This window comes from Prinia subflava, assembly GCF_021018805.1.
Source record: "Prinia subflava isolate CZ2003 ecotype Zambia chromosome W unlocalized genomic scaffold, Cam_Psub_1.2 scaffold_32_NEW, whole genome shotgun sequence".
Lineage (NCBI taxonomy): Eukaryota > Metazoa > Chordata > Aves > Passeriformes > Cisticolidae > Prinia > Prinia subflava.
This window is the reverse complement of record NW_026960609.1, coordinates 1,880,457-1,906,067: the sequence shown is the minus strand read 5'-3', so window position 1 is coordinate 1,906,067 and position 25,611 is coordinate 1,880,457. Positions and strand designations below refer to the sequence as shown.

The window sequence follows — 25,611 nt, the reverse complement described above, 5'->3', positions numbered from 1 at the left end:
AAAAAAATCGCTGCGCGCTTTAAACACCGGCACACGCACACACTCACTAAATCTGCGAAAGAACACCGGGGTACAGTGCCAAACAAAAGCCGGCAGCCAGCAACGTGCTCCTTCCGAGCTTCACTCAGCTGACTGCCGTGCGAGTGGGGGACACACGCACACCCTCGCGCATTCGCGCACAACGTAAAATCCGACACACACCGAAAAAACCAATAAGCGCCAGGGGAACTCGAAACCAGCCAAGGAGCCAAAATGCTCAATGCCAGCGGCCGCGGGGCCAGCTGTCCGGGGACCTCTCGTCTGCGCGGAGGCTTCCCAAAACCAAAACCCGCTCCGCAGAAAAGCGGGGATACTTACCAAACCCTGGCGGTGGGTGCAAAAGACGATCTCGGAGAGACCTCTGTCTTTGGGGAAGACGCCTTCTCTGAGTGCGAAGAGGGACGCTGCCTTCCCTCGCTCTGGGAGCGCTCCTCGAGCGGACGAGGCTGCTTGGACCGGGGACCGTGTAGCATCCATGGACTTCGTTTCCTAGACTCCGCTCCTAACACGGCAGTCTGCCAGTCCTTTCCATGGGTCTTCGAGACCTGTGAGGACCTCTTCACGGCCCCACATTGGGCACCACACGATATGTCAGTGTGCCATGTTTCGAGACCTCAGTGTCTCTATTCCAGCTAGTCCAGGCATTGTGAATATTGCTTGAAGGGTCAGTTCGTACGCCGCGTGAACGATGCTGATTCTTACGGGGTTCTTGTTCCTGAGAGATCCTCTCAGCAGCGGTGGTAAAATGACTCGGACAGAGGCAAGAAGAGGGAGGCAGCGAATAGCAGCAGAGTTTTATTGCACGTACAAACGCGTTCCAGCTGCGCCGCGACTGTGCGCGAAAGCAGTCTGAGCAGAGTTTTATCCAGATAGGTGAGAGGGAGGGGTGAGGGTACAACAACCAATGAAGGGGATCCCCGGGACCGTTAAGCACGCGGGAAATTTAACTTTACCAACCAGGGAAGCAGGGAGGAATACAAAAAACCACGGGCAGCGTGAATGACAGGTAACGGACTGTTACATAACGACAAGTGCACGCACGTGCGAGAGAACAAAGGAACAATACGATAAACCTAATAAACCTAATTTGCACACTGCCACAGAAAATGAATTTTAAAAACTGAATAAATATTGCCATGCATTGTTTTAACACTGAATATCTCAGCATTCGCAGTCAAGCATGAAAATTAGTGGAAAGAAAACTAAAGTAGGTTTAATTTCTTCCTGGTAAGAAATGCAAGGCATAATGAAAACACTGCCAAGAAATGCTTGAAGAACCTTTTTTTCAAGAGTCAGTGCTTTTTAGCTTATCATTCTTACTGTGAAACTGTTGCACATATGTTTTCTTCTGTGTATTTTCTTTGTACAAAACTTATTGGTGTAAATTGTATCTTCTCTATTTAGGCTTGTATTGCAAGGAATTGTTATCCTTCCCCTTTGAATTATTATAATTTCCCCAAGTCATGTTGTACTTCAGTGAATGAAGTGATCTGCCATGGAATTCCTGACAGGAGGCCATTGCAGGAGGGAGATATTGTTAATGGTAAGTGCTGTGAAAATTAACCTTCAACAATTCTACCTTCTGTGCACTTAAAGCATGCAGTACGGTGAGGTTTCAGCAGCAGGCAACATCATTTGAATAGCTTCTTAAGAGAGGCTTTTGTTCTCATTTACGAGTTAGGTTGTTCTCATTTACCTCTGCTCTTTACATACTTAAATTAATGAATTTATTTAATAAAATAATTTCAAAAGTTCAGTCCACTTGAATAGCTTTTTAAGTCTTCTGCCCTGATCTGTGTATTAGTATAGTGCCTTAGTATTCCACTTTTGGGCTAGATTCCAGTTGTTCCAACTGTGTATATATAGTGAATAAAATGTATATTGAATTATTCAACTGGATTAGTTCCATGTGAATTCTAGATTAGATGGCTCTAGATTCTTAGTTTTGCTTTGCTCATGATGATTATGATGACTGTAAGGGGTTCTAACGTCGAGGTGTTATATGGGTGCATGTTATCTTTTTTTGAGTATCTCACTGCCTAACAATACCAGCTGCTTTTTGTTCTTAGTACTCAAGGTACTTAAGCCTTCTTGGGTGGTGAGAGATACTTTTATAAATTATTTGACCAGATCTTTTTTTAGCTTCCATTTCTTCTTGGTTTGGCAGTAAAAATTAATGATCCTTTTTTTGTACTAACGTTTGCCCCTTTGTTTATTGCATTGGTTTGCTTTTCTCTTACCTGTAAATAAATGCACAGCATATGCTAAGGTTTGACCTGCTTCTAGAAGCAGGTTGTAATCTTTTTAGATTATCAGATATTTGATACATACTAGCTTGTAATAATAGCTACTAAGTCTGCACCTTTGTGCTGGGGTACCAGCCTTTTCAGAACAAGTCTCATGATTGCTGCTCCGTCTAGGTAAGGTGTGGTCTGGTTGAAAACTCTAAGCTTGTAGGGTACATGTAACAATGTATGCCAAAGCTCCTTTATATTATTTTAATTTCAGAGATGATGACTTTGCACAGCTCTTTTTTATTGACAGCTATTCTGGCATTGCTGGAGTCCAGCTTAAGAAGCCCAGCTCATAGAATCATGGTTTGGGTTGAACGGGACCTTAAAGATCATTTGGCTTCAACCTTGTGCTGTGGGCAGGGACACTTTCAATGTAAACCAGGTTGCTCAAAGCCCCATCCAGCCTCGCCTTGAACATTTCCAGGGATGGGGCATCCACAATTTCTCTGGGCAACTTGTTCCAGTGCACCACTACTCTCACTGTAAAGAATTTTTGTTTAGTATCTAATCTAAAACTACTCTCTTTCAGTTTGAATCCATTCCTCCTTGTCCTGTCCCTACATGCTCTTGTAAAAGTTCCTCTCCATTTTTCTTCTTCCACAATTTCTCTGGGCAACTTGTTCCAGTGCACCACTACTCTCACTGTAAAGAATTTTTGTTTAGTATCTAATCTAAAACTACTCTCTTTCAGTTTGAATCCATTCCTCCTTGTCCTGTCCCTACATGCTCTTGTAAAAGTTCCTCTCCATTTTTCTTCTTGGCTCCCTTCAGGTGCTGGAAAGCCACAATTAAGTCACCCCAAAGCCTTTTCCAGGCTGAACAATCTGAATTCTCTCAGGTTTTTCTAATTGAAGAGGTGCTCCAGCCTTCTAATCAACATGGTTGGTTTCACCTGCACGGTGCCTTACCTCTGCTGTTTACATGCCAAGGCTGTACCTCAGCCCTAGAGAACACCTTCTGTAAGAGGCTTTAGTCATATCTTTGTACACATTCCTGCACTTGATTAAGCTTGGAGCCTTGTGCTTTGTTATGATGAGAAAGAACTGGGCTTCCTTTCTGCAAGGTAGTGGCTCAAAAGCCTCTTGAAAAGGAGGACCAAAACAGGTTACAAGGAGGGAAAGAAAAGGTACCTTGGAGGGAATGTACCCATTGAACAATTAAAAGGAAGTGTCCATCTTTTTTTTCTTTGAAACTTTTTAGCCTGGAAGCCATGCCAAAGTCCAAAACACATTTTTTGAATCACAGGAACATATCATCCAGAAGTAACTAGCAAGTGATATCTAGCTGTTGACACCAAAGTGTATTTTCCCATATCTTCCTATCAAGATTGTATTGGTCTCTCTTGGCAGCTCGTGTACAATATTCCTATAGTATTATTGTTCACTAGTTTCCTTCATGACTGTTTACCTGTGAGAGGATTTGGGTGTGATTTTCTTCATGAATAGCAGAGCAGTAGCTCTTCTAATGGGTTTGGTGATCTAGCAGCTTTTAGACCTATCAGCTGACTGACAAAGACTTAGAAACAAAAGTTCCCATTCTGCCACAGCAAGATAACTTGGTATGTAAAACCATTATTACATACCTTTTAAAATTTTATTTTCTCCTATTAGTGCTGGAATTAATTCTAAGAAAGTACGTTAGCCAGGTAAATCACCATGGAGCAAAGAGCTTCTCTTTCCCGTTTTTATATTTACCTAAAAAAACAATGCTAGCTTGCTGTGTCTGTGTTGCATTGTTGGGGGATTTTTTTCCTCCCCCTTTTATTTCATTAAATAAACTGTTCACTGATGAAACACTAACTTATAAATTATTATATAGAATCTACAGGATAAGCATGAAAGAATTGATTCTGCTGGAAGAGTTTTCATATGGAATTCTTGTGAAGTAATCACTTCACAGTTAGAATCCCCCATTTTTAAATGCTGGTTCTTTCACAAAGTAAGAGGCAGGAAGTGAGGAACAGAGTGCTAATTTCCCATGTCTGCTGTTGTTTGCAGTGGATATCACTGTCTATCGCAATGGCTACCATGGAGATCTGAACGAGACATTTTATGTTGGAGACGTGGACGAGGGTGCCAGGAGGCTTGTCCACACAACTTATGAGTGCCTAGTGAAAGCCATCGATGCAGGTAAAACATGTCTGAAGCATGAAGGTTTTGGTTCTCAAACATGCTTGCTCATATTGCCACTGCTCAGTGACTTCTAGTGCAGCACACAGAAGCACTGGTGTGTTGTGACCAGCTGATGATGGATGTTGTGTAATGCAGTGATCCTTCAAATGGCACAGCTCTGTGGGTGGTGGATGCAACTTCTTTTTAAATGTGGGCTGATGAGGAAAATGTATTTGATGCTGAGCTGATCGGTGGATGATATTGACATGGAAACAGCCTTTTTTTTGACCACTGATGAGTAAGACATCCTTGATCTGAGTAACTTAGAGACTGTAACAAGCAAAGTATGTTTTGGAGAACCCTAATTTTATAATTTGTATTGTGTTGCACAGTGAACTGGTAAGGTAAAACACTGTGTGAACACCTTAACATATCTCTTTAACCCTGCCAAACTTGATGTTTATTTCATAAAACTAGTTATGAGCTCTTGATTTTCTCTGGGAGTGTGCCAGAGAAGACAGATCCATATCCTCCAGTGCATACAGAACTTTAGTTAACAGTCAGGGCAGCTGCATTGAGACATACAATGAGATAGAAAGGTAGCTGCAGAATGTTATGTTCAACTTCAGAAAACAAAAGAAGAATTTCTCAAGTCCCTGGAAATACTTGTACCATCTATATCTTTTATACCCTGCAGCTTCTTAAAATCCCCATTATAATTTAATCACTTCATGGCCTCTAAAGATTGAAGTTTAAGGTGCTATATAGTAAGGCTTTAAACTTGCATTTAATCAAAAGTAAATGTAAATAAAAGAAATTAAAATGAACATAATTTGGGTTAATAATTTGGAGATAGCTAGTCCAGCTGAAAAGACAAAAATTCATAGGATTGATGTCTTGTGTATCCATTGTGTGATCAAGAAAATACTGCCAGGTTGAGCTGTGAAGAATAAAGATTACCTGTTTATGTGGGATTACTGTTCTGAAATGACCACTTTGTTTTTCAGAGCTAAACCAGAACAGTGTCTATCTTTGGTCCTGTACTTTTTTATAGCAAACATTACATGTGTTGTCTCTTATCCTTTGTATCCTGGCTTTGATGTAGAAACTGTGGCAGAAATTTCCGTGTTCATTACAATGAGATGAAAAATCTCACTCTAAGTCTTTTTAACCATTTTTTTAGATGCTGTAACGTGTTTTAAAGGGTTTTAGACATTGCATGTGAGTAAGAATTCTGGCAGCAAGTGTCTCACCTGTTATAAGGAGATCACCTCTCCCCTCTTTAAATCATCTTAATGTCTTGGTGTTGGACCAGCAGAGCTCTAGCTGGGAGAGCTGTATGAGAGAGAAGCAGAGGGCTCCTTGCTCCATTGAAATGAGTTGCATGTGCTGTCAGGCCCATATTTCACAGCTATTTAGCACAAACACAACAGATTAATCTCTTCCCCACCATGTCCTTTTTTAATTTTTGGAGAAGCATGTATATGCCAGTAATATAAGTTTCTTGTTACTTTCTGTAAATTCAGCTTAGGGATTTCAGTTGTAGTCGCTTACATTATCAGAGAATTGAACTAAATGGTTGCTTCACAGAAAGTTTTAGCTTTATGTGAACTCTGCTTAAGATGGCTCCACACAACCACACATCTGGCTCCTGAAGGAACAGCATATATTCAGGTGAAATAAATCCTCCTTTTAACCCCTCCGAGGTTCCAATGCTAGCTCAGGCCTTAGAAGACTTTGGAGGAATATTTCATGGACAGGATCAAGGACCCAAAAGAGGCTCTGACCCCCAGCTGCAGTTCAAGACGTTTATTCCAGGTGGTGTCCGGAGGGAAAGAGGGCGTGCACAGAGGGAGAAGGTCTTTTCTCAGCTCCTGCCAGGGAGGGGCAGTTTGGGACACAGCCAATAGGGTCAGAAAGGGGAGGAAGGGTTAAACTACATGGTGAGAAACTCTAGGAGTCCCTGAGGGGGAGAAACCATTCCTGCAGGGGAATGTAACATGCAGGGAGTTGGGAATAGTCTTGGGAAAGCTTGATATTTTAAGAGGCTCAAGGGTTTTTTTGGGATGAATCTTCATTAGCTGAATGATGAAACATTGTTGCTTTTATGGTATTGTTACTCCCTTGTCGAAGTGCTCAAAGTGAATTTCTCACACCATTTTCATGCGTTTCAAACTCTAACTGGTAAGGCTTCCTAAAGGGATTGTCAAAAAAAGTTAAACCTGAATATGAACATTCTTATTTGCTGTAGCGTTGTCAGTGAGAATCTTGTCTTAGAGATAACCATTTCCCCTTTATTTATTTTCCTAAATATCAGTCCTTTGTGAGCATTTTTCACATAATAGAGGGATAATTGTATATTAAAATATAGTTCATACATTCATTGCAAGAAGCACTGTAGCTCAGGGTGTGAGAGCTCACCAAGTACTTTGAAAATCCTTTATTTTTAATTTCAAACTTTAACATCCTTTTAATGTGACCACTTGCATCCCTTAAAGGAAGGAAGTAGTATTCTTGTGAAAAAGGCATTTTCTTCTCTCTCTCTTGGGTTTTTTTTATATGATAGTTTCCTCCCTCTCTCATATTATTGCACACACATACATACTCAGTGGATTAAATGATCATAGGAAGCTGCATACTAGAACAGATGGACACAAGTCATGAGCGCTACAGAGATGGTGTTTGATGGTTAGTTGTGTTGAAAGAAAGCTCTCTAAATTTTCTTCTGTATCTCTTTAATTTTGCAGTAAAACCTGGTGTTCGGTACAGAGAACTAGGGAACATAATTCAGAAACACGCTCAAGCAAATGGATTTTCAGTGGTTCGGAGCTACTGTGGGCATGGAATCCATAAACTTTTCCATACAGCTCCTAACGTGCCCCATTATGCCAGTGAGTATTAGTTCCCTTTGTGCTGTCCTGTAGACAAGAAGTGATTTGCAGTGAATGCAACAAATTTACTTGAGCCATTAAGTTTGCATTTTGGCACTTGAGAAATATTTTTTTTTTAAACTCTGGACTGTAGCATACTTTATGAACCTGTGCTTGCATTATCTGACTGCACTAATGGTTAGTGTTAGCTCTCACCAGTACTGGTTAACTGCTCAAAGTTTTTTCCTGAATTCCCAGCTGAATTCCCTTGGACATTCTTGTCTGACATGAACTGCCAAATGTTTCTCTCCTTAGAAGTTCTAAGCAAAACCTTACTGCTATTTACAGATGCAAATAAAAAGCTCTTTGAATAGTATAGATGGGTATTGTGCCTGAATCTGGATCCTGTTTCTTTCACTTTTCTTCATTTGAGTGTTGTGATTTGGTATTTCTGGAAAATTCATCCTAGTGTGTGGCAGAGGAGGAATGAACATTCCCCCAGTAGTGGTAGTTTTTGAAAATGTCCATGGCCCCATAACAATTTTTCCAGCAAGACTAAGAAACAACATCCACAGAGGCAAAGGACAGAAGGTTAAGTGCCAGTGGACAACTAAGGGCAGAGTAAACATCATGAAGCAGTGATGAACAGTTCACACTCACTTCAGTTCTGAAGCTGCCCTGATACTAGGACACTTATTTCCTCAGACCTGACAGGTGCCTCCATCTTCGTGTCTCCTAATGAGCTTTAGCATATGTTATGGTTATAGAATATAGTCTAGAATTCCTGACTTTCCACGTCATAATTTCCCAAAGTTATTTTTTCTGACAACAGAGAAAATCTGTTAATTGCAGGGTAAGAGTATCGATTCCTGATATGTCCTTTTTGTTGTGTAAAACAAAGAAAATATGGATTCTTTGGAGAGCTTTTTAACCCAATTAAAATCCAAGACAAAGGAAATTTCTGTTTTTCCTGGCTATTTGGAACTTTGAATTTTTTGGTTTTTTTGAGCAAATATATCTGTTCCCAGAAAGAAAGATGCTGGGTGTTTTTTCCGGTATTTTCAAATACAGAGTCACAGCAAAAGCAAAGTGGAAAGATCTGAGGGACTTAAAGCCTTTTGGAGGAAAAAGAATGCTGCTGCTTATTTTTAGCCTACTATGAAAGTCTGGGATTACACAAGACAGAGTCAGACTTGATTAGCATAGCTAGTTTGATAACCAAGATGCCATGGCAGGAACAAACAGAACTGTGAAAATTACAGGAGATGGGATTACACCTGCTTACGGGAAGAGAGAAGATTCAGTCAACTTCTGCAAGCAAAGAATTGTTGTAAAATGCATGAGTTTTCTGTGTGATTTTTAACCTGATTATTGTAGTAGAAATTATTAACCTGTCTGAAATAGTATATAAGCTTTTGGGAAACCTGAGTAAATTGAATTCTGATCACCGAATCAGTCTTCCCGTCTCTCATCAATCGCCAATAATTGGTGCTCCGTGTGACTGGAGAAGAACCGGCTATCTGCTGGCAATTGGCGACACCCCTGGAACTGATCGTGACGGTGAAGGAACCGCGTTTGGGCCCACAATCATCTGTACACCAGATGTGACAGGTGAGCCAGGGGAACTCAAGGTATGGGACAGGACGTGTCCGACGGGAGAGACGTTAACAAAACCATGCAACGCTTGCTGAGCAAGCATGGATCCCCCATCCTTAAGCAGGACCTTAAGTCGCTCCTATGATGGGTGTCACGCATGTTCCCCGATACCACCCCTTCCTCTGTTCTTACTCTCCGCTACTGGGACAAGGTCGGTGTAAAGCTCTACAACCTGGCTACGCTGCCTGGCCACGAGCCAGAGCTACGCCTGCTTCCTGCATGGAGGGCGGTCATGGAAGCAATTAAAAAAGAGGGGGGGAGCAAGGCAGCCTGCGAGGCTACCGCAGAGACGGCCCCAGAGGCCGTGCCAGACCGAAACCTGCCCAGGTCCCGCTTCCCGTCCCCCGTCCGCTCCCTGTCCCCGACGAACGCCAAAGATAAAGCCCAGATGCCAGCTGCACCCCCACCGGGATCCCACCAGCAACCCCAGAGCCGCCGAACGCTAACCGCTTATGGGGACTCTGACTCTAGCAGTGACAGAAAGCTATTCGACCCCGGCCCTGAAAATGATCTGGACTTACTCGCTTCAAATGTGCATAACAATTGGTTACAGATAAAAAAGAAAGCCCTTAAAGACAGAGACTTTGCCTTTATTTTGCTAATCAATGCCTCTTCAAGTTTCACCAAATGGCCAGCTTTTACAGCAAATCATCTCACAGCACGGGACAGCAATGAGTGCAGACACAAGTCCCACAGCAGATGCAGCAGCTGACACAGTAACCAGGAGCAACCTTCAGCTTCCAGCTGGCCCAGCCCCCATCCACCGGCCATCGGACCATCTCCAACCTACGTGCAGCCACCCCAAGAACTGTAGTAACGTTGTCTAATTGCTCAGTTTTTGTCTCCCTACAGGAAATCTATGGACTCTTCCCAGGTCCTCTCAGGGGTGGGTGGAAACAGTCAAAGCTATCAAAGCCAGCACCTGGTACAGATCACAGGGCCTGAGGGGAGGGTGGCAACTGTGCAACTGTCAGGCCTTATGTGTTGTCTGTTTTGTGGGGGGGAGATGTTCTATCTCAGTAGGGAATTTTTATGCAAATTTTGTATAGAGGTCACTAAAGCGGGCGACTTTAACCTAGGGAAAAAAAAAAAAAAGTTTGGTAAATTAATGTCTCTTAATTTCTTAACAGGAAAGGGGGAGCCGAGGATGGCACCCCTGCTGAGAAGAATGCAGAAAGCTCTTTTAGGTTTTCAGTCTTTTTTGTTCTTGATGAACTGTAAACAAATGGTTACAGCCTTTAAGTGAGAACTTAATGCAGAACTACTTCTCTCCTTCTCTTGTTTAGTTTGTCATCAAACCGAGGTTGAATGGAAATGTGTTGAATGTGAGATACTGTTGTACTGTGCATCTCATAAAAGACGAGGTATTTGCTGTCAATGTGATCCATCAAGATGCATCAGAAATAATGCACAAATTCAACAATTAATGTGTGTATATAAGTTTGATCCACCTGAAGAATTAGAGCACAGTGGCTTACTGCCACTGAGAATAAGGATATATTATGATTTCCTGACTATCATGATATTTACTGAGAATTGTTTCTGGTGCTCAGATATAGCCTGTTAAACTTACATGCTTTTTGTTATAAATGCTAATACGATATTCCAAATAAAATAATAATGTGGTTTATTAATAAAGATCGAATTACAGAATTTCGATAAACCCACCAACAGTGGAGATACTTGACAGTCTTTTTCCTGGGAAAATGCCAAGGGTGAACCGTGAGATACAGAACCTGGCAGTCTGCTATCTCCCCCAAGGGTTCACAAATTTGCCCGGTTCGGGGCTTAGTTTTTATACACTTTATTCTGCCCTCGGCAATATTTCCCCATATTTCCCTTTGTTTTCCAGCTAGCTATTTAAATTCAAGGGTTTTCTCCGACCAGACTGGAAAGAGTTCTCAGTTCATATGTTAATGTCTAGTTTCTATAGATCTTTATGGCTGATTAATGGTTGAGATATGGATGATGACCAGAGAGGGAGTAGTCATGAACTGTTGATGTTTCAGCTACCTTATCTCGATGGGTCTCCTGCCGGTGCTCAAGGAGGCTGTCGGTTTCCTTAAACCTATTGTCTCTTTCTGAATGTGAGTTTCTCGGGTGGCGCCTGCTTTTTCAACATTTTGGTTTAGCCAAATGTTACAAGGTGTCCTGAAACTTACATTTTCATATAACACACACAGATATACAGTTTTATAGTTTTCAATAATATTTCATTAACTATAAGAACATGAATTAATCATTTCACATTTTATTAATCATTTCACATTTTTCACAATTTTCCCATTTCTTTTCTTTTATTAACTATTTAATTCATGTTCACATACTTAGCATATTTTCTCCTTCCCCCTCTAGAAGGCAGTCTACCCTCTCTGATTGCATATTTACCCAACTTTCAATTTTAGACTAAATTTCAATTCTTTTGTTTTCTTGGGTGCTATTTCTCATAAATTCTATCATTATCTTTAGCTTTTTCAATTTTATCTATATATTAATTAGAAATTTGTGGGTTTTTATCCCTGTTTTCATTATATGGATTGGACTGCATGATGTTAAACCCCCCTCAGAGGTCCCTTTCAGTGGGATTTCTGAGGATGAAGAGAGCATTTGTGACTAATGATCTTTAGGTAGGTTCTGTCGGTTGAAATCTTTTTTGACTAATTTTATCCTTTGGTTTAAATTTCCTTTTTGAGGGTGCTCCAAGGTGGACTGAATTTTAGCTTCAGGGCTGTTTATGTTGGGAAACCTCGGGCTAAGTTCAGTTTCATTATGCCAGCCTTCTGTCAGGCTCAGTTAGGCTTATTACCATTAGAGTGATTCACAAACCGATTCTTCTGTTTATGCCAGCGCCCATTGGGTTGCATCCAATGGCAAGGTTTTTGTTTCTTCTCAAACAGCAGGTAAAGGTTGCCCAGACCCTCTTTCTGGTTTCTGCCTCATATCTACTGGGTGGTTTCCCTTAGACGGCTTTAGCTGTTCTGTTGCGGTCAGGAGCCTTTTGGACTAAAATCTCGGTTTCTATGTTTTTGCTTTTTCACCTCCGCTTGCTGAATTTTAGGTGTTATCCAATTGATTCCCATTTTCCCCACCGATCACACGGTCAAAAATGTCTCTCTTAATATTACTTGCTCTCTTCTGGGTTTTCTTTATGGTGGATACAAAGGTTTTCTTTCAGGACTTCTCTAAGTCATAGTCTCATGCTCTTTTAGGTTGTTATGTCCTCGATGTAAATGGATCTTCAAATCTCTTGGGGAAGAGACGACTTTCTACTCGGGATTTTCCCTCGGAGCCTCCTGGGGATGTAGTTCCTCTTCTTTAATTTTGGGGGCACGGGTTCACTTCTCTTAATGTTTCTTTGCACCGGCACTTGTAAAAAAAAGGAACAAAATGGGAACCCTCTAACTGAGGGGTTAGCAAAGACTACACCTTTGTCATATGGAGGTAACTTCTTTTACCAGAATTTATCTGATTATATAAGTTAAAATCTTGAAATTTTATCATAGTTTGCTTCAAATTAAATTTATCACTTAAGGAACTATGTAAATTTAAATTTGGACAGTACTTTTGAAAAATCTTCAGAAATGCTTTACAGGAAGAAAACTTGCTATGGCTATTATTCAGACTATCTGAATATTTGAATGAGTTTTTCTAGTTCTTAATTCATACATCATCTCTATACAAAAATAATTTATCACACAATTCCACACACAACTCAAAATCTCTTTTCTGTACAAAAACAATTTAGCACACAATCTAAAATACAATTTAAAACACAGTCCAGAATCTCCTTTTTGTACTAATAGAAAGGGAATTTTACCTCTTATTAAATGAGGTTTATAATAATAATATTGACAAACAACACTTATGTATATATTTCTGATACATCTAAAAGTGCTTATCTACGCTTGGGTGTTATACAATAAGTAAATAAGCATTAAGACAACTTCTAATCCCACAGACTAGCTCTAGGTAATACACTTGTAACAAAGAAGAGCTACTTAAGTAAAATTAGTAATTAAACGAGATAACATTTAAGATCTCAATTATAATCTTGGGTAATATTTTAACAAGGCATAGAAAAGCTAAAGAATTGTTTCTATAAATGACAGATCTTAGTCTTTTATAACATATGTAGTATCTCAATTTCCCAAAATAAACTAAGCATACAGAAGCAATAAAAACAAAAGGTACACATAACACTAGCAGCAATATAACGTCTTGCTTTACACATATTATATGATTATTATAGAAATGGCATCACTTCAGACACTTTTCATAGCTCATTGAGAGTTTCAGCTCTTTAGCTTTTATCATAGGAAGCGAATAGAACAGCAAGGCTAACCTATCTTTAACATGCATTAAAATACTTGAAAGTTTTCTAGGGCTAAGAGTTACCTTAAAACTCAGGCCCTATTAGCCAGACAGCTTTTTCTAGTGCAGTTACCACTACATAGACACTACTATTTATCACAAAGAGCTTTTACAAACTTAGCTTTTTACTAACAACCAAACTCTAGCCAACCTATTACTATTTGCTTTAGATTAAAGCAACACTCCTGCACCTTTCATCTATTTTTGTGTATTACTACACCTAGATGCGTGGCCTGAAGAACTACAGGCAACTACTAGCCCTATGACATAGAAGCTGCTCTACATAAGTCATTTACTCTCTATTTGGAAACACAGGCATCAGGATAGCTCTAAGGTTTGTATTTTCTAAACTGAGGGGCAAGTAAAGAACACACAATATCAAAGGGACAACATTAACTATCTTTTCTAAGAAATCAGTAATTAGAAAGGAAAAAATCCCTGTTTCTACTAGACAAAATACATACAAGATAGAGACTGCAGAGAAAAGGCTTCTAACTACTTACACAGAGAAATCACAGCTAGTAATTCTAATTAAGCAGAAAAATCCTCCATGCTTAGATGTGTCTTGGGAAAAAAAACTTTAAGGCTTGTTTCCCCCTACAGAGATTATTATTTGAGAGAAAGAAAGTGAAGAAAAAAACTTCCAGTTCTCATCTACTGTCTAGCAGGTGTAACTGCTACTAGTCCCCGGAAAGAGCTATCAGACACCACTGTACCATGCCATCACTCCGACTTAAGACTTGAATCATAAAACTAACTACTACTTCAATATCACCCTCAAGAGCAAATTTTTAATTTCCAGCCTCTTAACGGCCATTTCTCATAAGCAGTTCTGATTTGGACGCCACTGCCCCTATGCCTTAATATTAAGAGAATACACGTAGTGAGAAAAACTTAGGCAACTTAATAAAATACCATATTCCCATTTCATGTTCAAGTTAACTACTTAATTTTAAACTGTAGCAATTATTTTAAACCTACATGAGTCACATCTATCATATTATCAATATATTTTAGTTTGCACGAAATCTTCACATCCAGCAAGCAGGTAACTAAGAGAAAATATTTATCTATTTTCTTCAACTTTAAACAGACACATGGATACTTCCCACACATAAATATAACTTTCTATACTGTTAATAACTACAAAGCAAGCTTTCATATCTATCTTCAGAAGCATTCCTTGTATCTTTCAAATCAGTGCTACATTTTCTCTATTCCCCCACAAAGACCAAATATATTCAGTAACTTAGCATCTGTGTATCACCTATTAACCTTGGCTTCCAAAACCTCATAATTTATTTATACTAGTTGTACTAATTTCTTGACTTCTTCTCAATTTTTTTATCCAGGCATTTAGCACTTGCTACCATCTAATTAACTCAAAGGCAGAAAAGAAAAAAAAAAACCCTTTTAAATTTTTCCTTACGTTCTCAGGTTCCATCGATTCTATGTAAGTCGCGGCAGAATCGCAATATTCACAAAAACACATTCTAGCCACAGCCTTAAAAAAACTCTTAATATCTTTTCTAGTAAATCAGTTTTATTCTTGGTTCCTTTTTCCCAGTCTTTTATCTGTTCTTGCCTTTCCATACTACTCTCGTTCGGATCCTTACATTGCTACCCCTGTTCTGGGCGGCCCCGCGGTGTCACAGACAGAGAAACGACGCCTGCCTTGCTGTGTCTCGCCGTGCAGGCTCTCACTGTTACTCGGCAACAACTACACTCGCCGTGCCGCGGGGATTTTAGTTCGTTTTCTTATGTTAATGAAGGAAAAGCTTCCCCGATCTCATCTCAAAAAAAAACTCCATAAAACAAACTACACAGCCCTAGGGAGCTCTCAGAATGTATTCAGCCCAAAGCAAAAGATCTACTACTACCAAAGAAAAGAGTAAGAGAAAGAAAAATCTCATTTAAGTCTTTTTTTCTATCTTTTTCTCCCTTTTCTGGATTTGCGCTAATTCTCCCATTCTGGCTTATAGGCGTCTTAACACCACCAGTTGTTCTCTAGTGCATTCCAATTCACTTTAGGTAATTTCTGTTTAGCTCTGCTGCCTAGCTTAACTGTCTTTTTTTCCCATGTTTTTCCCGGGTTGCTCTTGCCGCCGCACCAACTGTCCCATCCCGAATCTCCCTCAGGTCCTAGATCATCTTCGGGGGTCCAGGTTTTAGCTAGGGCTTTACCTGGTGTATAATTATTTAATTTATTTCTTCCCCCTTCCTTTTTCTTACCCTTCTTTCCTTTCTCTCCATAGTTTAGCGTCGGTGGCCAGGGTTCGGGGTCAGGACCAGAAGCGGGGACCGAGTTCCCTCTCGGGAATCCCCTCGGCCGAGAGGAGGGGGGGCGGCCGCGGAGCTCGTGGTTCTGCATGGATCTCGGATGACAGTGCTAACGCTGTCACCGAGGAGGCCGAGGAGGAAGAGGTGGGGGTTGGGGCAGACAGCGCTTTGGCCACCGAGCCGTGAGAGAGGCTTATCTTGTAGTCTAATTTATCCAGTATTTCCCTTTGGTCGGAATACAGTTTTACTCGTACCCAGTATCATAACAGGACATATGTCAATTCCTCAAATTCTCTCCTTTTCTTCTTAGATACATAGTCCCACAGAGCTTTTTATGCTCATTCGTCAAAAGTACCAAACACAGGCCATATGAGATTTTTCCGTATCTCCTTTTCTCCCCAAACATTCTTACATAAATAGATCATCCGATCTTTAGATGCCCTTCTCCTAATCGGGCATTGTTGCCAGCCCTGCAACAGCTCTCCTAGTGGGCTTTCCTGGGGGATTTCAAGAGCAGCCCCCTGCTGAGGTTTCCCTTAAAGAATCCTTGAGATTCGACTCCATCTTTCTCGTGGCGCAGAAGTTTTGATGGGTTAACACACACAAAAATTAAATCCCGAGTTCTTCTGAACTCAGTGCCGTTAACGTAGTAGTCCAACAGAGGACTGTTCTGTGGAGGTTCTGTTAATGGCGGGCTCTACAACCGCCACCGAAAAAATTACCTGACCCTAAGGTCGCAGTCAAGAAGGCTTACTAGTCTCGAACTCGGTGGGACGTCCTCTTTCCTTCAAGACTCCTGGTGACCACTAACCTCCCCGTCGGGAGACACTCACGCAAATCTCACAAATTCACACGCTTCCCTGTCAACTGGCCGTGTCCCTCGCGGGACAACGGAACCGCGGTCTCGAGGTCTGCTCTCGCTTCGTGATAATATCACGTCTCGTTCACACACACACACACGTTCTCATTTGCTAGGTCACCCCACCCAACCACACGATACGGTCTCCTTTTCCTGTGTGGATTCTTCGTGCACGTAGATTTTTACGAGTGAAACAATACTGCGGTTACCAGGGACCCTTCCCTGCTGAGTTCCCGAGCTCACCCAAGCTAGCTTGTCCATTTTACCCCTCCACTGTTGTGGTTTTTGTGTTCGTTTAGCCAGTAGGTTCTGCTGGACTTACCCCAATCTGCCAAGCCGCTTTTTACAGCGAGGCGCCTCCTAGTCAGATACGGGGGTCTACAGATTTTCTAAAACTGGCCCCACATTGGGCACCAAAATTGTTATAAATGCCAATCAGATATTCCAATTGAAATAATAATTTGGTTTATTAATAAAGATCGAATTACAGAATTTCGATAAACCCACCAACAGTGGAGATACTTGACAGTATTTTCCCGAGAAAATGCCAAGGGTGAACCGTGAGATACAGAACCTGGCAGTCTGCTATCTCCCCCAACGGTTCACAGATTTGCCTGGTTCAGGGCTTAGTTTTTATACACTGTATTCTGCCCTCGGCAATATTTCCCCATATTTCCCTTTGTTTTCCAGCTAGCTATTCAAATCCAAGGGTTTTCTCCGACCAGGCTGGAAAGAGTTCTTTCTCTCAGTTCATATGTTAATGTCCAGTTTCTATAGATCCTTATGGCTGATGAATGGTCGAGATATGGATGATGACCAGAGAGGGAGTAGTCAGGAACCTTTGATGTTTCAGCCACCTTATCTCGATGGGTCTCCTGCCGGTGCTCAAGGAGGCTGTCCGTTTCCCATAAGCCTATTGTCTCTTTCTGAATGTGAGTTTCTCGGGTGGCGCCTGCTTTTTCAACATTTTGGTTTAGCCAAATGTTACAAGGTGTCCTGAAACTTACATTTTCATATAACACACACAGATATACAGTTTTATAGTTTTCAATAATATTTCATTAACTATAAGAACATGAATTAATCATTTCACATTTTTCACACTTGTGACAACTTACATGCTTTTAACAAAGATTGTGATAACCAGTTTGATTTTTAGTTCAAAAGACATCTCCCTGGAAATATTTGGGCTGGCGAATAGGCATGCATTCTATTTCTGCACAACCCTTGCAAATTTCAACTGAAATCAAAACTTTACATGATACACAAAAATTGCTGGGAACAATAAATTGGGTCCGTCCCTTGTTTGGGATTTCAAATGCAGATTTAGAGCCATTGTTTGCCCTCCTGGGAGGAGAGCTCAACCTCTTCTCACCCCTTAATATTTCAGTGGGACTCAGAAAAACCAGACCCTCGGCTAATTATCGAATGGGTCTTTTTGCCTAACAATATGCCCAAGACTATTTCCATGCAAGATGAACTTATGGCCATGTTGATTGTCAAGGCTCGCCAAAGACTCTTTGGCTGGGAAAGATTTTGATCGTATCTATCTACCTCTCACAATGTTTTATTTGAATTGGTTGCTACAGATGTCTGAAAAACTGCAAATTGCTTTAACAAATTACCCAGGGCAGATATCTATCCATCCGCCTAAACACAAATTATTAAGCTCATCTTTTAATTTAATCCCCAAGCCAAAGAGAAGTGAGACTCCTTTGCAAGCTATGGCAATATTCACAGATGGGTCTGGGAAAACCCATAAATCAGTGATTGTATGGAGGGACCCTGAAACTGGAACTTGGCAATCTGATATTGCTGTTGTTGAAGGGTCTCCACAAATAGTGGAACTAGCTGCCGTGGTCAGAGTGTTTCAGAAATTCAGCACACCTTTTAATCTGATTACTGACTCCGCATATGTTTCAGGTATTGTACAGAGAGCAGAGAATTCTGTTTTGAAAAATGTTAAAAATGACATTCTTTTTTCCTGGTTAAAACTGCTGTTCTCCCTGTTAGACCAAAGGAGGGCTCCTTACTTTGTGATGCATATCAGGTCACATTCCAATCTACCGGGCTTTCTCACTGAAGGTAACGCCCAGGCAGACTTGTTAACCTTATCAGTGCAGCATGTTTTGCCTAACAAAATAGAGCAAGCTAAACTGAGTCACTCCTTTTTTCACCAAAATGCTGGGGCTTTGGTAAGACTTTTCGGATTAACTCCAGCACAAGCCTCTAATATAATTTCTATATGCCCTGACTGTCAGCGTTGCTCCCTTCCTAATGTGAACACAGGGGTCAACCCAAGAGGTCTACAGAGCCTGCAAATTTGGCAGACAGATGTGACACACATTGCTGAATTCGGCCGCTTGAAATTCGTGCATGCTTCTATTGATACCTTTTCAGGTGCTCTGTTTGCCTCAGCTCACACAGGAGAGACAGGGAAAGACGCCTGCCGTCATTTCGCTGCTGCCTTTGCCACCTTAGGAATTCCGCAACAGATTAAGACAGATAATGGACCTGCATACATTTCCCTAGAGTTGCAAACTTCTCCTTATGGGGTATCACCCACAAAAGAGGGATACCTCACTCACCCCCTGGACAATCAATTATAGAACGTGCCCATGGCTCTCTCAAACTTCTTGTTACAACAAAAGGGGGGCGCCGGGGACACTCCTGCTGAAAGATTATGCAAAGCCCTGTATGTTTTTAATTTCTTGAATTGTTCAATGACAGACTTAAATCCCCTCAAATTATTGAACTTGCTACTGTTGTCAGAGCTTTTCAAAATTTTTTCTCTTCCTTTTAATATAGTAACAGATTCAGTTTATGTTGCAAAATCGTGAAGCCTCAGCCCTAAAAGAAAGTGTAAAACCTGCAAACATGATAGATTTGAATAGATGAATAAACTCCTAAGAAGCTAAAGACTCCATAAATAAATTAGAAATTTAGTTAAAATAAGCTTATATGTATTAGACATTATATTATGTATTGTTATAATTATTCCTTATATTTTACAGTGTGTTTAAACTAAAGGTAGAATCTGGATCTTGGCTAGATAACCTGTTTAGTGGCTGGGGTTTGACACCTTGGCTAAAAGATTTTCTTAGGATAGGAATGCATGTAATGATTTTAATAATAATTGTGCTAGTTATGATACCTTGCTTGCTTCAATGTGTACAGAGATTAATTAATAAAGCCATCAAGGGGGTATTCTTGGTTAATACAGAAGGAGGAGATCTGGGAATTCACAAGACAGAGAGTCAAACAGACTTGATTAGCATAGCCAGTTTGATAACCAAGATGCCATGGCAGGAACAAACAGAACTGTGAAAATTACAGGAGATGGGATTACACCTGTTTACGGGAAGAGAGAAGATTCAGTCAACTTCTGCAAGCAAAGAATTGTTGTAAAATGCATGAGTTTTCTGTGTGATTTTTAACCTGATTATTGTTGTAGAAATCATTAACCTGTTTGAAATAGTATATAAGCTTTTGGGAAACCTGAGTAAAATCGAATTCTGATCACGGAATCAGTCTTCCCGTCTCTCATCAATCGCCAATATGAAAGGAGTTTGAAAAACAAAAATCTAATTTCTGTTGCTGTTGTGGCAGCTTGATGTCTGAGATTTTTATAGCCTGTAGGTTATTTAGGCAGTGTAATAAATTTGCACAATTAAGGTTAGATGGGGGGATTTAAAATGAATGCAGATTTTCCACAGCAGCAAAGTAGCTGTGAACTAATGTTTTTTGTGCAGTTCTGGAGTTTGTTCCAGCTTCCAGGCTCAGTTACATCTGAGCTGCGCTGTCCTTTCAGGTGAAACAGGGCAGAGGAAATGGACTGAAGCCCTCCTCTAGTCAAACTGCGCTCCTGGAGTGATGCTGTCCATCAGTTCATGTGCCTCCACATAACCATTTTTGGTGCATTTAACATCAAAACGTTTCTGTGTTATTGTCCTGGATACCTCAAAATGCTCTGCTATTTTGTTAGCTAATGAACACAGCATTATCACTGTGATGCTACTATGACCCCATTATCCAGGGTAATTAGGGGGCAGTATGTCTTTCATAAATGAAATCGTGGGATTACTTAACCACTGTCACATTTTGACAATTTATTGAAGCTAATGGCTCTGTGCAAACAAATAAGGAGATTCCAAGCCTTTTCTGAATATCTTAAGTACTTCTTACTTCTGTTTTTTATAATTATGATTTTCCATTATAGAAGTGTGCAGAAATTCCTGTATTTTATTTGTTCAGTGTTTTTATAGAACTAGAGTTGAAATTCCAGTTGTTGGAGAAAAGGACAGCAATTAATTTTAAGCTGCTTGATTAAGTATTACAGTGTTGGGAGATGGGGAAAAGGAAAGAACTCGGGGAAATCTTTATGTATACGTAAAAATGGAGACGTGAACAGATCATCTCAGAAGGGCTTTTCTGACTTTACTGTGTTTCTGTTGTATTCTGTTAGGACAAGGATTCATTCATTTACTAAGATGGTATTCTTTTTTCTAACTTGAGTGGGGTTTTTTTTGCAGAAAACAAAGCTGTTGGAGTCATGAAGCCAGGTCATGTATTTACAATTGAACCAATGATCTGTGAAGGTGAGCAATTTAACATTGGAGTAAAATGGTTACTCTTGTTTGCTCTTAAGTAGTGATGGAACAGGATGCTGCTTCATTCTTGTAAAGCTGATAGATTTTTCATTTCTCTTTGGGGGACTGATACCTGTTATTTAAAACCTGGCAAGCAGTGATGCTCTCTGTTTTAAGGTGGCTGGCAGGATGAGACCTGGCCCGATGGCTGGACTGCGGTGACGAGGGACGGGAAGCGCTCGGCACAGTTTGAACACACACTGCTGGTCACAGACACGGGCTGCGAGATCCTGACCCAGCGCCTGGACAGCATCCGCCCCCACTTCATGACCCAGTGATTGTCCACACTGAGAAGGTGCAGCAGAACAAGAAATATATATATATATATATATATATATATTGCTCCTGTACTATGCATTTTTTAAAGAGTACAGACTAGAAAGATTTCACCATTTACTTTGTTCTCAGTGATTGTAGATGAGAGGAATATCTCGAAGAACCTGACCCAATGTCTGCAAAAGCAGAGAATTAAAAGAATTTCCTGCTTTCCTCCTACCTACAGCACTCATGCTGTACTTTCCTTTTTTCTTCCATTATCTCTTTAGCACTTTTCTTCCAATTAGACACACAATTGCTTCTGTTGCTGCCATGATATTAGCTAGAAAAGTGTGGGGAAGATTTCCTTCTGGGCCTTGATATTTGGGATCCAGGTTTTTTTCACCATCTCAGTGTGCCCTGTCACTCCTGGTTTGTGAGTGGCACCTGAGATTTTAAGCATTTCTCATTCCAAAGATTTGCTTCTGCAGATACTATTCTGGGCCTTGTTTATCAGTTGAGAAGGGGGCAGAAGGGAGAAAGACACACATGTACAAGAGCAGGCTACCTTTAATTCTTCTCCCATCTCTCTGCTGGTGGCTTCTGTGGTGATTGCCACTGTGGGTGGCACACTGTGTTAATGGCAGGACTTGTTTTTCTTGCTGGAGATTTGATAGAATGGGAAGTTAACAAAGTGTCTTATATGCAGCTCCCTGGAATAAGCTGCTTTTTGGCAAAGCATTACTTGCAGGCAGCCTCCTGCACCAAAAGCTTAGTGAAGCTGATGTATCAGACTTGCCTAGGTAAAGGAATGAAACAAGAACCAAAAAGATCCCATGATTCATGGGATCCCTACATTAGTTAACTGTGGGGCATTTTTTAAAAGTACATGCACAGTAGTTGCGAGGGATTGGATTTGCAAGACTTACAGTGAAGCATCTCAAAACAAGTCTGAGTGTGTGAAAATGAAACACGTTCAACACTGTATTCATTTTCTTTTGGTAATTTTTAAATGGGTCATTTTCTTCCCCCTCGGTTGAGTGAGTTTCAGGCTTTTGGAAAGTCTTGGGGAGGCAGCTATGAAAACTGATCTTTTTTGTCCTCAGACAGGGTATATAGAGTGGGCAGCGTTGGTACATATACCCCTTTATATTTTGTTAATGGGTCATGGTGAGCTGGAAATGGTTAAGGAGTGTGGATTGATTAAGCCTCTCTTCTCTCTACCCTTTCTTTTTCCCTGCCCATTTTCTTTCCATCATCTTTAGTGTCTCTGCTGAGGGAATTTACTTTTTCTTTGGAATTGTAATGAAAAAATTTTCAGATCCCATTGTAGACTTCGTCTTATACCACTGTAATGCAAGAAATACTTAAACCAACACAGACATTAAATCATACAATCATGGGCATAAAATACACCTCTTACAAAATGTGTGGTGAATTTGTTGCCACAGATCCAAGAACATGAAGTGCTGCATACCCTTGGCTCCCCTTGGCACTGCACAATTTAGGTGGGGGAAAGGGGTTAGTGCTTTACAGAACTGGACTCATCTACTCCCAAATTTTCCAGAAAATGTCTTCTCTGCCCTGAGTGCCTCAGACCTCTGTTGCTGTAAGAGTATCACTGTGATGTTTTCATTACCTTTATTCTTTTAATTATGCAGTAAAGTGACCTGAAATGATGCACAGAGAGCGCGTGTGCGTGCGTATGCGTGTGTGTGTGTGTAGAGATTTTTAACAAACCAGACTGTAGTACTTGAGTGGGATTACCTGTGCTGAATGAGCTGTGTTGAGGAGATGCCTGTTGTGGAGGTTTGCCCACCATATCCTTCACTTGAATGGTTACAATGCTCTTGCCTTTTCTATGTGTGTGTATGATGCGGGCGGTGGGGGTCTTCATTTTTGGTCTATAAAATAAAAGTTGCAGCTGCTTTTAATAGAAATAACTTTTTTTTTTTGTCTTGTAATCCAAACCCAGACACAGAATTTTCAATTGCATTCAGGTTTGGTTGCAGTAGTGCAAGCCTCACTGGTATGCATGCATCCAGTTAGAACTCACCCTTAAACCCACACATGTGCCACTTGGATACCTCTTTGTTGTTGCACTGATACAACCAAATTTAGCACATTTTTAATGCAGGTAATCTATGGTGCTATGCATTTCTGCCTATAAATTGAAATCATAGCATGGTAACTTTGATTTTTCATACTCATTATAGTGAGTTCATACAACTGCAGTATTTTTAAATGAGTGGAAAGCTTAGTTAGCATCTACACCAGATCTTTCAACATGAGATGGCACATCAGCCTTGAGAACAAAACTTACTAACTAGAAGTATTGAGAAAAGCTATTTTTTCACCTATCTGGCTGTGTCTTTGCTTCAACATGACGTACTGGACTTGTGCTGACTGGATTGTGGAAATTTACTATTTTTGATTCTTACGTAAGTTGCTATCCACTTAAATAAAAGATCCCAACTTAAATCTTTTTAATGACATTTTTAGCAGTTGTATACGCTTTTATCAAAAACACAATCCTGCAATTAGTTCTGAATCCATCTCCAAATGTATTTCCCCTTTACTGTTGTGTAAGTCAGTGTGGAAATTCTTCATGCTGTTTCTGCAACTTGACTTGAATATTTAAGGAGAAAAGGATTGGTAGATCGTGTCGACTAAGATTAATAGCAGGAGGAGAGTGGCCAGCCTGCATGTTTTACATGACAGCCAGCACAATACATGCACATTTCATGCACTGTGATTTGGTGGAATCTTTTTGTCCACTGAAGTTCTTACCATTGTCAGGATGGTGCTGTTCAATATGGTACCTTGATTGCTGAAAATAGGGTAGAAGCTCTTGTTTTTGAGTCCCTTTGTTGAACAACTTCAAAAAAAAAACCCTATTTCAAACATGCTCCATTCAATCAAAAGCTTTGCAGGATAAAGTAGTGGGTGGACATCAACTCCTCAGGCTGGGAAGAAGCTGAAGGTCTTTGACCAAGTGCTCTGGTATCACTACATCTCTGTTGTTGGTATTACAGACTGGCTTCTCACACTCTGAGATGCGGATTCTCTGAAGTAATAATGTAGTGCAGACAAGATTGTGTGGTCTTCCTCTAGTCTGTACAGCATAGAGGAACAGTTGTTCCAGTGTAAGCATTTTAAATCTGTTAGATCCAGCTCGGGGGTGATTTGCCACGTTAGCTAGTATTGTATTGATACCACCTTGTAATTATGGAGTACTCTCACTGGAACAGCTTAACAGCAAGTTTTCTACTGGATTTTCTGATGTTCAGCCAGCCTTCCTGGAGGTACAAGGTACTGAGAATCACCTCATTGCTGGGTTAAAGGGCTTACCTTCTTGGTACAAATTCAGTTTTTATTTCCTCCTGATGCTCAAAATTGAATTCTTATGACATTCACATTTGTTCTTTATTTCTGAAATGAAGTAGAAATGCATTACCTTGACTATTTTCAGAATGCTCCAGGGGATATTTTTTAATGAGAGATGGAATTGTCCCCATTGTATAGCAGTGGCTTGGAGTAATTGTTGGTGATGAGAAGGAATTTCTTCTAATAAGATTACTGTTTGCATTCAGTGTTCTCTGTTAGAAATTGTTTTGACCAGGGTTCTTTAAAACATGAAACTTCTCACTTAATCAGTGTCCTTGGTTCACTGAAAAACACTGAGTTTCTATGTATCTTTTTTTTTAACTGGCTGAGCTTTCTGCCTCTGCTTTGCAGTCTCTTTTCTGCTATTTCTTTATGTTTTTCTGGATATGAGGCACTGAGTCCAGGTTTCAATACAAAACGAACCTTATCCAGTCAGATCATTTCACCTAGAGTTAAGAAAACCTGCAACTCCAAAACTGAGACTTAACCCCTCCCCCTCCAACAAAAAAAATCCCAAAAAATCCTGAAGCTATCATCACGCAATGCTCTTTCCTCTTCCTCTGGAGCCCTCAAGAGCAGACTTGCTCTAATAGTAGTATTTCCTGTTTCAATGGCATGATCAGATTTCTGACTAGAGGTAACAATCCCACGCTGTTGGTTTTTGCAGTGTTGGCTGCAAAGTTTTTTTCATTTACCAGTAAGTTAAGGAAATGGGACAACTGTCCTGAAGTCTTGGAGGACACTACTAGAGCAACTGACTAGAGGAGTTAGTGCCACGATCTTTACAAGAGGCCTGCCAAAGAGACCAGTGAGAAATAAGGCAGAACATGGACCACCCTG

At 40.5% G+C, this 25,611-nt stretch overlaps 1 protein-coding gene across 5 annotated transcripts in view; it reads left to right on the top strand.

Annotated features, from left to right (window-relative positions):
* The window catches only part of LOC134565037 (methionine aminopeptidase 1-like), an 88,270-nt gene that overhangs the window by 37,207 nt on the left and 25,452 nt on the right, over positions 1-25,611 (top strand). For 2 of the 5 annotated variants that reach the window (XM_063424402.1, XM_063424401.1), the window contains exons 7-11: positions 1,444-1,582; positions 4,331-4,462; positions 7,192-7,335; positions 21,013-21,078; positions 21,247-21,424. In XM_063424402.1, coding sequence (XP_063280472.1) covers positions 1,444-1,582; positions 4,331-4,462; positions 7,192-7,335; positions 21,013-21,078; positions 21,247-21,407 — 642 coding nt within the window. In that variant the 3' untranslated portion in view covers positions 21,408-21,424. Of the gene's footprint in view, positions 1-1,443; positions 1,583-4,330; positions 4,463-7,191; positions 7,336-8,770; positions 8,926-21,012; positions 21,079-21,246; positions 23,445-25,611 lie in introns of those variants that run through there. The other 3 variants (XR_010083757.1, XM_063424400.1, XM_063424403.1) reach the window with 3 other exon arrangements.